Here is a 12,657-nt window from a genome sequence, read left to right on the forward strand (position 1 = left end):
GATACAATTGAATGCAACTGCAATACAACTGTCTAATAATGTGATTTTTACAACAACATCTTCACTAACAGTTTGATGAAACAGGTCACAGCAACACACTGTTGTTGAAAATCCAGGTACAAGACGTTGCAAAGACCTTTTACTGTTCAATTTGGTCACTAAAAAGGGGGTGGAACTCTCAACTGTGAACTCTTAAAGTGCACCAGACTTAACTCCAAAAATTTCTTCCCAAAAGGTCACCCCCCACTGTCTCAAAATCCTGTGGAAAACTCTGTAGACTATTTGAAGAGCAGATCACCTTGTAATCTATTTAAGTTTTATGATGTTACAGTAGTTACGATGGTATTTTGGTGGAGACTATGGTAAATTTTGTAAGTGTAAACAGTAAAAAGTACTGCCCTTTAAAAGGAACCACTTAAATATTTTTACTTCTATGAAGAAAATAATTATACTATTACTAATAATCCTTAAATGTTACAATGTTTTGCCTTTACCTCAGCCATGAGAATCTTCAGGGCGCTCTTGGCCTCTACTATGGTTGTGATAGAATCCCAGCGCTGCTTTATTCGTCCCTCATTATCCGCATCCAGGACCTTCTGTTGCAGGTCAGCTATCTGAGCACTCCTGAAAGAGTTAAGAGAAATATGTTTTGTTTGTTTGATTAATAGTTAATACTTAAGTGTAGGACTAAATCTGGTAAAATATTGCATTGCTCTTTGTATTGTTGTTAAATGCATTCATGAAAAACAAGTAAATATATTTATATATAAATATATACTATAAATTAAAAGACATTACTTTTAAATGTATAGCACAGTAATGGAGGCAGCAACATATGATAGATAGGACAGAACAAGAAAGGCTATTAATAATCATTAATTGCACAAAACTATTATAAGAAGAAAGGCTCCAATATAGAGTGGCACCATAGACTGTATAAAAACATGGACGTAGTGTCCGTGACGTCACCCGTAGGTTTCTGAAGAGCGTTTTTGAAGCTCAAAGTTGGCGGAGCCGGCCGTCGCCATCTTGGTAGCGTGTCACTCCCGGATAATCGAAAATGGGCAAAGAGGCGGGTGCTGGTTGCTGAAACCAAGGTGGTGACGGCAGCGGCAATCCACCTGCCACGCCCTTCATTATGCAGAACTTTAAGGCTTAATATAATTTAAACAGATGAGTTATAAAAGAAATTCACCCCCCTCACAGTTGTCATGAAGGGCAAAATTACCTATATACCATCGAGTGTTTACTTTCAGCGCTGAGGAGTGTTGAGAAAAAAAACCTTGCAGAGGAGGCTAGCCTCCCTTCTGGTATATCAACCAATCATCATAGAAAGGTAAATTACATGCTACTAGTTTGAACTTCTCCCGCTGCGCTGATAATGTACCAAGTACTTATGATGAGTAGCGATATTCCATTTGAAAGTGGTTAAGCAAATAATAATAATAATACAAATAATAATAATAATCGGCAGGGATCCCCAGACCAATACAATTAGTGTGCCGCCTCTATTTTAAAACCCACGATCCGCCACTGCTGATGCGTAGTGTATATTAAATCTGTCCGATAGTTTATTGAGCCTTTTCTTTTAACGGATTTAAACTTAAAGGGATAGTTCACCCAAAAATGAAAATTTGATGTTTATCTGCTTACCCCCAGGGCATCCAAGATGTAGGTGACTTTGTTTCTTCAGTAGAACACAAATTATGATTTTTAACTCCAACCGTTGCAGTCTGTCAGTCGTATAATGCATGGCAATGGTAACAAAATCTATGAGAGTAAAAAAAAACATGCACAGACAAATCCAAATTAAACACTGCGGCTCGTGACGATACATTGATGTCCTAAGACACGAAACGATCGGTTTGTGCAAGAAACCAAACAGTATTTATATAATTTTTTACCTCTAATACACCACTATGTCCAACTATCTTTGGGCGCGCGCACGGCATCCGGTGCGTGAGGTGTGTACGCACTCTGGCGTAGTTTACGTTAATGGGTGTGTTGATATCCAGCCGAAGAGCAATCAACCATAACTTCAGGCGAGCAGGCTCAGAAGTTGGGAATACGTGGAAAGTCACCACTCCCGAATGAGTTCGCACGAGAGAACGTAATCTTTTAGTTTTAAGTCGGTTTGAACAATCCGGATAAGCGCAAGTAAGTACCATTTTGATTAGCCGTCGTACCTACAATGACTGCACTGTGTAAACAATGAGTGACGTATACGCGCGAGAGAACACTTCCGGCGCTTGCGTAAACTACGCCAGAGCGCGTACACACCTCACGCACCGGATGCCGTGCACACGCCCAAAGACAGTTGGACAGACTGACAGACTGCAACGGTTGGAGTTAAAAATCATAATTTGTGTTCTTCTGAAGAAACAAAGTCACCTACATCTTGGATGCCCTGGGGGTAAGCAGATAAACATCAAATTTTCATTTTTGGGTGAACTATCCCTTTAAGTTACTGCATGTGCGCTCTTGGAGAGAATTTCATTGTTTTGACTGTCGTAACCGAACGCGACACGCAGTTTGAATGTTGAATGGAGGATGACAGACAGCCGCAGCAGAGAGAAGAGTTTACGTGAACTTGGATTTAATGACTTAAATATTCATCTGTACCTCACACTGAACTATGGAACAGCTTCAGAACACTTGAAATATAGTGCACAACAACTTTGTTTTTTTTGCCTTTCATGGGGCTTAATAACACAATAGTATACGCAGAATATCGGATTTGGATCGGACTTGTCTAACCGATACCCGATCCGGCAGAAAATGCCAGTATCAGAGCTGATACCGATACTGAGTATCAGATCGGTGTACACCTAGTTAAAACTGAACAGTTTTGTGATGTAAAAAAATCAATAAATAAAGAAAAATCATATCACATCTTTTCAGTCTTGTCAAAATATCGGTCAACCACCAGTGCGAGGGCACGTGTCTATTTTTGCACAAACTATTATTATTATTATTATTATTTAAGTCCATTTGTGTGCTTTTTTCTGCATTGTGGCTGATTTGTAGACGGAAACACTAATACTTTTTTTTTTTTTTTTTTTTACTGTAAGTATTCATCAGATATGCAGTAGCAGTCATTTGTTTTTATTGTCATGTCACCATCTAAGGCTATCTTCATGGCAAAAACTGAGTTGGGGTAATACAAGAGTTACATAACCAAACAAACAAAATACAGCAGTTAAAATTACACAAGATTTTTTTTAAATTAACATCATAAATAATCTAAAATCTTTTCTAGTAAAATCTTACTAAACAAGTACCTGAGTGGGCGTACTTCATAAAAGAAAATAATTTCATCACATGAATTTTAATTTAACAGCGTACCAATACTGAATTGAGTTCTTTGGCATCTCATCACACTTGAATGGACAAATACACACAAAGTGTATTTGGTGAAACCATTGTGTCAGAACGTTTTGGTGAGTATTCTTTCCATTATTATCATTATTGCATCACGTCTCAAAAGCGAGTCTCGAGACCCTCATGTTCTACGCTGCACTTTTAAAAAAAACATTCCTGAGTGCGTTTTTAGACGCAAAGACGCGTTCTGTGTGAATGGCCCCTTATTGTGCCATCCCAAAGAGGCACAAAATCACTTTCACAGACTTTTTCATTAACTGTTCCCTCCTGGTGGAATGACCTGCCCAACTCAGTCTGAGCAGTCCTTAGCCATCTTCAAGAAACAGCTAAAAACACAACTCTTCATCTATATTTGACCCTCTAACTCTAGCACTCTATTCTATTTTAATTCTACTTTATCTATTTTTATAGATAAAAATAAATAATAAAAAAACACACCTGACCCTCTATCACTTGCACTCTATTCGTTCTCTAACTGCTAGTTTTTCTTAAAAAACATAAACAAAAAACACTAGCTTTCGATTTCTACTTGTTCTTCTTTTTGTGTATGTTTGATATATATTTATATATTAAAAACAATAAAATACCTTGCTATGTGTGCTGTGTGTATTGACACACTATTTTCCTAATTAATGCTGTACAGTTGCTTTGACAATCTGTATTGTTAAAAGCGCTATATAAATAAAGGTGACTTGACTACGTTAGGCTAACCGAGACTTGTCATTTGCACTTGCATATTGTTGCTCTTTTGTTAGTTTTGATTGCTTCTATTGTCCTCATTTGTAAGTCGCTTTGGATAAAAGCGTCCGCTAAATGACTAAATGTAAATGTGATGTAAATGTGATGAGCTACAGCCAATGAGAGAGCATGGCATGGGTTGAGGTCAGCGGAAGAAAAACAGCAGAAGCAACATGGTTTTAAAAAAAGTGTGGACAAGAAAAAGAGCAAAAGTTTTCAGAACAAATCATCGCGCAAACAGCTGGCAGCGCTAATTTCTTCATAACGTCCATTTTCAAATAAACAACTCCAGTTTAATGTGTTGTTTCGTGTCATTCCCGTTTTACTTCCCTCGTGTGTTTTCGTGACAAAACATGGTTTGGAGACTGGATAGAGTCGTTGGGTGACAGTTGTTAGCTCGTGTAGTGTGTGACCTCCTGTAGCGGATCATTTACATAATGTCACATAGTGTGAACACCCCTAACAACTTCAAGACAGACAGCAAGTCATGTATTCTGAACAGCACAGCAATCTGCCGATGTTTAAAGTTGTGTAGTCTGAACTAGGCATGAACCTACAGTAGATCTCGAAGACTAAATTCTAATGGGATTAGTTCAAATGTAATGCATTAAAGGGGTCATATGATGCTGCTAAAAAGAACATTATTTTGTGTATTTGGTGTAATGAAATGTGTTTATGCGGTTTAAGGTTCAAAAAACACATTATTTTCCACATACTGTACATTATTGTTTCTCCTCTATGCTCCGCCTTTCTGAAATCTTAACTTTTATAAAGAATATCTCTTTGGATTTGAGACTTTAGTCTTTGCAACTTTACAGATCTTCTTTATGCACCAAGAGCTTGTAACACTCCAAAGAGAAAGGAAAAATTTAAATCGCATCATATAACCCCTTTAAGCATTTCCCTAAAATTTCCAAACTCATATGCTCCTGGAGAAACATCTGTTAACCTGTTATGTGAAGGTTTGAACATGCAATACATAACTTTATCTTAAAATTAAATAAAACCACTTGTCAAAGAAACAAACACAGTTATGCGTGTTCATAATAACAACTTGCATACAACATTCTTCATTATTTCAAGCAGGAATGTATTTGTAGAAATTAAATGTAGATTAATACAATATTCCCCCAGCTGTTTACATTAATTTAAGACACAACCAATTGTGTTTATGTGAATGATCACCAAAACAGTCATGGTCTGTGTGTATTTATCCATTCAAGCACAATGAGGTACAAAACTCGATTCAGTACTTGTACGCTGTACGTGTTATTTTGCATCACCACACTTTTTCAAATGCATTCATGTGTCTGCTCATCTCTTTCTTCAGATGTTGACATTTTTGTTTGTGAACTAACCCTTTAAATTACACCCCCAGGTCGATCAGTAGCTATGTTAGAATTTAAATGTGCACATCTAACCTTCGTACAATTCAGGACATCAGTTCTGATTGGATTTCTTCACAAATAGTCCCTCCATAACATTTTATATTTGTTGACTAAGTAATACATTTTTTTGTCATAGTTTTTGTCATTCAGACTGTTTTTTATTTAGTTAGTCTTTTCATCTGTGAAAAAAAAAAAGAAAATGATTTTCCAATGAAAATAACACTGTTAAACAATATTAACAAAAAATGATATCTCGATAATTTTCTGGGATTTTATCGCTAACGATAATTAGACGATATTTTGCGGAGTGTGTTATTGTGCTGATATCTTAAGGACTGCCGTGGACAGCTGACTCCTGAATTTTTTGATATTCTTCATATTCGGTGTGGTCAGTTCACAGCAGTGATAGAAATTAATCATTTCCAACAAGTTTTATGGGCATTTTTACCTTTAAGCCATTTTTTCTAAAAGTATGTTCCATCTTTTGAGTCAAATTCTTGCATTTGGGCTGTTACCAAGCACATGAAATCGGTATCAACAAAATGTATCTTACATCTTTAGCTGCATTAGAAGTGGCATTTGATGTATTTACCCACTGTTTAATGCAGCTCTGAGGGACATGGAATACTTTAACCTGCAGTTACAAATGCATAAATAATGTTTTGATATTTAAAAAATAAAACATTGAAAACTGATGTTTGAAATTATTTTAAAAATGAAAAGGTACCTTAAATGTGAAATTAAAACCACCAGTAGGTGGCAGCAAGTCACTGTTAATAAGGGAGTCATTGCAATTGAACCAAATCATTTAAACAGTTGATTCATTCAGGAACGAAACACCATCCTGTTACTCAGAGATGAAAAACAGTGCTGTGGCTGTGTTTGGAATTATTTTTGTTGGAGAAATAGAGCAAAAACAGGAAATGGTGTCTGAAACGTAAGTCTCTTAATATTACCTTCTTGCTTATTGAACCGTTGTATAAAATCAATATCACATTTGTAATCATGCTGACTTTTGGAGAAAAAAAAACGTCACTCTTCAAGTTATATTATAACTAAATGAAATTATATAAATATATACATTTTCTGCCCCATATCTTGAATTATGTGATAATTCTAAATGCATTTTAATAGACTGATTCATGCAGTGAAAGAACGCACTCTAAATGCGCACGCACACTAGTCTAAACAACTAAGTTAGACTTCTTCACGTAATGAATGCGTGCACTCTGTAGGTGTTTTGTTTGCTTTTCGCGATATACTCGATAATATCAAATCGCACATCGTTAAAAACAATTACAATATTATCGCAAACCATACATATCGCACACCCCTATGCTGTTTAGATTTTTAAAATGCATTGTTTTCTTATCGATCTACCAGTTCAAATTTAAAGCTCTGCGTGTTTGCAGGGTAAAACATGGGTCGATTTTTGCATTTGTCTGAAATCTAAACAAAACAACAGTTTTATTGAAAATGCACATTCATTCTCTGCCAGCAGGTGACACTTTCGGCAGACCTATAACTATTTCCCCGGTAACGGCAGAACACAAAGCAGCACAGCTCTGACTTTGAACATGCAGCGCTCATGAAATCATAGCCTTTTGAGGTTTAATCGTCACATTCAGCATATCACAATTCTTGTACAATTTAAGACTTATTAAGACCCCGCGGAAACCCTGGTAACATTTCCGCCACACGCTTGAGGTATTCGACCAATCACATCACACTGAATAGCTGGCCAATCAGAGCACACTGCTCTTTTTAGAACGACGAGCTTCTTGAAAATCAAGGCGTTTCAGAAAGGTGGGGCAAAGAGGAGCAGCAATAATGTACGGTATGTGGAAAATTTGTTTTTTGAGCTTTAAACTGTGTAAACACATTGCATTACACCAAATACACAAAATAATGTTCTTTTTAGCAACGTCATATGACCCCTTTTAAATAAGGTCTTTAAGGTTTTTTCGTTATCACAACTTATTTTTTCATGATCTCGACATAAGTTGTTCTCTAAGTTACACAACTGTGCCAACAAGAGGCAGTATAGAACTAAATATAACTGATGGGGAGTTTTATAATGTATATTCACCTTACTGCACATGTTTGGGACAGAGTAAGAACCTTCTTCATAATTCGTTATAATTTGTGCAGTCCATTACTGACATTAAAGGGGTCATATGACGTTGCTAAAAAGAACATTATTTGGTGTATTTGGTGTAATGCAATGTGTTTATGCGGTTTAAGGTTCAAAAAAATTTATTTTCCACAATGTACATTATTGTTTCTCCTCTATGCCCCGCCTTTCTGAAACGCGTCGATTTTTACAAAGCTCATCGAATCTGAAAAGCAAGGTGTGCTCTGATTGGGGAGACAAATCCAGTAAAACCCATTATAAACGAGGCATTTGCTGCATTCAGTGGGGACATAATTACTGATTATAATGACTTATACTGTGACCCCTTTAAATTAAACTAGTAAATGTTAAATGCTTGAATAAATATGATTTTGCTTGAAAGTGTATCTGTTATCGTTACGTTCTTACTGCTGCACAATGCATCACAGTTTCACTACCGCAATAGTGTTTGGTTTGTTCTACTAAACTTATTGCTTATTAAAACCAATGTTGATGTTCAATGATGAATGTTTAACGCTGTTAAACTGGAAAAATGAATTGCCTGCGTTAACGCACTAATTTTGACAGGACTATAAAATATATATTTCTTATTAAAGTTACAAAAGTGATTTAGTCAAGAGCAGTGAGAAATTTTCTCTTTGTTTTGAATAACATGAATAACAGACACTGCTGTCACTTTTAAGAGCTGCCTGGATCCAATATACTGTTACACATGTTTTCTTTCTCAGCTGTTTGCTTTCATTTAAAACCTAAATTACTGTGTTTGAGGATACATGCAAAGACGGGCATTTTGACAAACAAGTGTGTGTATTTAACAATTAAATCGGCAAAAATAACTCTGTTCAATACTCCTGCACTCTATAAGCACAGTCTTCACGTGCACATGCCTCTCTGACAGCGCTCAGAAACAGTCTCTCAGACAACGCGCGCATATAGCAAAATTAATTATCTTTTGCTGCTGATTGAGTTTCAATGGCTTAAAATCACTTGTTTTTAAACCGCAATGCTTAAAAACAAGTTCAAACAATAAGTTTTCCTGACCACGTAGCACAGCAATGTCATGTGAGTGTGTAACCGTGATAGAGATGATATACTAAAATCTCTACTGGTTGACAAATTTGTACCGGTTAATCATGTCTACCAGTATATTGCCCACCCCTACAACCAACCATGGTACAACAGTGTGCTGTGGCACAGTATTTGAGAACCTCTGTTCCATAAATCTTATGAACTATATTTCAAATCTTCTGAAGCCATTCACTAGCTTATAAGAGGAACAGACAAAAATAGAAGTATCAACCTTTATGCTACTTTTTGTTTGTACTTTCTGGGGCTTGACAACTCCAATTTGTGTTCATGTAGACTCAGTCTAAAAGTGGCGTGATACATTCACTGTGGTTTAGTTGTAGTATGTCTGACCTGAGCCCCATCTCTGTCTCTAGACTCTCCACTTGCTTGCTGATAGAGGCCTCCAGCTCACCCTGGCCTTCCAACTCTGAAATCGTCAGTGTACGACGCTGAGGAGGAAAACACCAAAAATACAATTAAAATGCATTAAATTGCCACTGAAAAGGATTTCAATTTGGTTAAACAAAAGGGTCAGTATAATTAAAAGGAAGAAAAGGCTGTCAAAGAGAATAATAGACTGTTTAAGGAGTATTAACTAATTTACTCAGTGTTATGCAGTTTCAAACTTTTGTTCATCTATTTAAATTCTCATTATTTTTCATACATCCATTGAAAGTCTAAGCAATCAAACCAAATTGACAGAGCACCAGAAGCTTGCAGACCATTTTTAATCATCATACTACACCATAAACAGCGTTACGAAATCCAATGAGAAGCACTCAACACAATCCACAAATGTGTCAGTGCACTAACTGTAACCATCATTAATGATCTACATCTCAACTCAAACTCAGTGCTTCACTGTCAAATGTGCATTTCCAAGAGATAATATTATCATTTATTATTGTCATTTTATTAGTACCCCCTTCTCAAATAAGCATGCTTGACAGACAAAATTTAATGGTTTATCATAGAGCAACCATGTCTTTTCCGAATACTAAGATTAAACTGCTCAATTCACGTGAAGTACTTCAATTTTGTTCTGACGATCTTGTGGGTTTTGTCTTATTGATCTGCCTTACAAACACTGTGACACAATCGCACAAATGCAGTAAGTGGTGTGCTAGTATTTCATATTGAACGTATGTGTGACAATCTTACCCGGACTTTGGCTACAGGTCTCTCTCCTGCCTCCATCTGCTGGCGAAGCTGAGAAATCTCCTCCGCTAGCATCTTCCTGTCCTCCAGCAGGTCCTGTAGATGTCGGCCAGCCTCTTCTGTGCTCACAAGCACTTCTACTTCATTCAGCAACCAATTCTTAATCAAAATGACAATTGCAACATTTATTCTAAGATGCAAATGCATGTGCATTTGTATTTTTGTCTTGTTTATTCCTCATGCCCTCAAAATACAAAGTTCTTTAAAAACTGTGCCATGATTTTTTCCCCCCCCGGTAAACTGCCTGCTAGAAATGTTTTGGTGAACAAGACCAAAAATAAGAGGGTTTGTACCGCGAAATCTAAATCACATGACAACTGCTGTAATTAAATGAGCTGAGCTGACAATAACATCACTTACAAACGAAAAAGGTCAAAAGTCAAACCAATGTCGGCAATTATCAGCAGTTCTCAAGTTTAAACAAGAACCCTGTATCAGAGCTTGCAGCACTTGTATTTGAGTCAAAATCTGCTAAGGGGTAATTAAATGTAAGAACTTGCGTAAAAATTTATCAGCTTTTATTGAAAAATGTAACTTTAAAAATGTACATTTTATCTAACTTTAATAATTGCCTTAATCGTTTAAACAACTGAAGATCAAACTACATTGTATAAAAATCACCTTTCAGGTTCAGTAAAATATATTGCATCAGCATATGAGTCAAATTGGACTATAGGGACACATCAGCATCACTCATTTAACAGTTCATCTACTGCCGAAAAATGCTATTACGAAAAATGCTCAGTCAAGAATAGAAAATTATTCTATTATATCAGGGATGTCTGAATCAGAATGAGTACTTTTTGCAATAAAATAAAGAGTCAAAATGTACAACTTCTTGCTTCCATCAGGAACCAACACATGTTGAAAGACGTTCACTAACACTGTAAATTTTTCCAATTGGACTGGTGTTCTATAGCTTGTCGTTTGAAGTATTTCACTTAGTTCCCTGACATTACTAAATTTCAGTGAGTAATGAACAATTATACTCGCACAAGTTATGTATTACATGGTCTCTGGCAGACAGGACTTTGAAGCCACTTAGGACATTATTTTTGTAGTCAAAACATCCAGTACTGTGGATTTCCAGGAAACTAATGTACTCCTGGACCTCTGCTTTTCATAAATACTACGTTTACTTGTGCACGTTATTTTTTGACAGACATCAATGTGATATTTAAACAATATTTTATAACGGATTTGAAAATGGTTCGTAAGGCAATAATCAATTATTTCTTAGTCGGCAAGTATTAAGTAAAGTGAGTGATGCCCATAAGTGGCGTTATGTAAATATTTTTATTTATAATATTACAACTGTCAGTTTTTGATGGATGTGATAATGTGCGTAAGGGAGCCATGTTTGATTTTTGGGCAATTGTAAAACATGCTGGAGATTGATTATACTTATTTAAAGGAATAATGTAATCATGGCTTAAAGTAGATGTTACTAAGAGAATGACATGTAAGGCTTGTCAAAAATGTTACATTCAGTTGTCACAAATTCATTTAATTTTTAAAATTAAGTTAATGTTTTAACAGTAAAGGACTGTTTTTTTTTTTTTAAACAGATACTGTTGTAAATAAGTGTGGGGGCAAAACTTTTTTTTTTTTTAAATCACAAAACTTGTTCCCTTTGCCAATTTTGACTCAGTCTGTTATGGCAGATAAATGTTGGACAGACAACAAATCTAAATGTTTTAAATGTTACAATTATAGAAAGGATATCCATTTTTAAGATATCAAACAGTGGTTAATAGTGGTTAATAATGTTTATGGAAAAATACATTTAATTAAACATAAAAAATGTAATATTGACCAATAACCAATGTGGTATCAATATACAATGCATCCTTAGCTGATAAACCATTTAAAAAAATAAATAACCAAAATCAGAAAATAAATGACAAATAAACAGGACAACAAACCAAACAGTTTTTTTTCTATACGAGGTACCTTGATTCTACTGCTAACACCCTCTGCTTCACGGTTTTGAACTTCTTTGCGTTTCTCTGCAACTTCACTCCTCTTCTGAAGAGCATCTTTCAGACGCTTGTTAGCAGCAGCAGCCTGTTGATGCACATTTTAGATTATTACACCATACTTTAAAGGGGAACACTGCAGGGGTCGACAAGGACTACTTCAAAAGCACCCTCAAATGAAAGCAAGAGCACCCTCAGTTAAAGCTGTATTAATAGCATATTGGCAAAGCAGATTTGGTAAATAATCCAGTGTGTATTTGTGTTTGCGCTCTAGACAGCAGCAAAAGGTTCCCTTTCATGGGAACTTCGAACTGCGTCCTCTAGGGGTCGCTATGGGGAACTCCTCATCGTGACCCGTGTCTGAAGCATACATTGAAAAAACACCAACAACACCTTGGCCAGCGACAGCTATGACGTCACTACCGGTGCGACTATAGTATAAATAGGCGCCGAGAGAACACATCATCCTCTTCTTTGTCTTCAGTAAAAGACCTAAGGGATGTGATCCAGGGCGTCAGCGCTTTTGTCCGGATCAGAGTGATACCTCAGTATCTACTCATTTCCTTCGGGGGTCTTACATCTGCCCTTAGCTTCCCCTTCCTAATTTCCCTGTAACCACCATCTATCCACCTGACTGAGGTTAGGTGGGAGTTTCCTGCATTACAGTCTCCTGTAAAGGCTTCTTCGGATGGGGCTCCGATGCGGGAACCATGGTGGGCGAGTACGATCCATTTCTAAAAAAAAAAAAAAT

The 12,657-nt window shown here is 36.4% G+C and overlaps 1 protein-coding gene across 1 annotated transcript in view; it reads right to left on the reverse strand.

Moving 5' to 3' along the window:
- Positions 1–12,657, reverse strand: part of LOC107705946 (chromosome-associated kinesin KIF4-like) — a 121,050-nt gene that overhangs the window by 34,438 nt on the left and 73,955 nt on the right. The window contains exons 14-17 of the mRNA XM_016509485.1: positions 11,881–11,994; positions 9,871–10,026; positions 9,061–9,158; positions 495–624 (exon numbers count right to left, since the gene is read on the reverse strand). Of these exons, the coding sequence (XP_016364971.1) occupies positions 495–624; positions 9,061–9,158; positions 9,871–10,026; positions 11,881–11,994 (498 nt within the window). The remainder of the gene's footprint in view (positions 1–494; positions 625–9,060; positions 9,159–9,870; positions 10,027–11,880; positions 11,995–12,657) is intronic.

The sequence above is a fragment of the Sinocyclocheilus rhinocerous genome, unplaced genomic scaffold, assembly GCF_001515625.1.
Source record: "Sinocyclocheilus rhinocerous isolate Xijiao unplaced genomic scaffold, SAMN03320098_v1.1 scaffold2387, whole genome shotgun sequence".
Lineage (NCBI taxonomy): Eukaryota > Metazoa > Chordata > Actinopteri > Cypriniformes > Cyprinidae > Sinocyclocheilus > Sinocyclocheilus rhinocerous.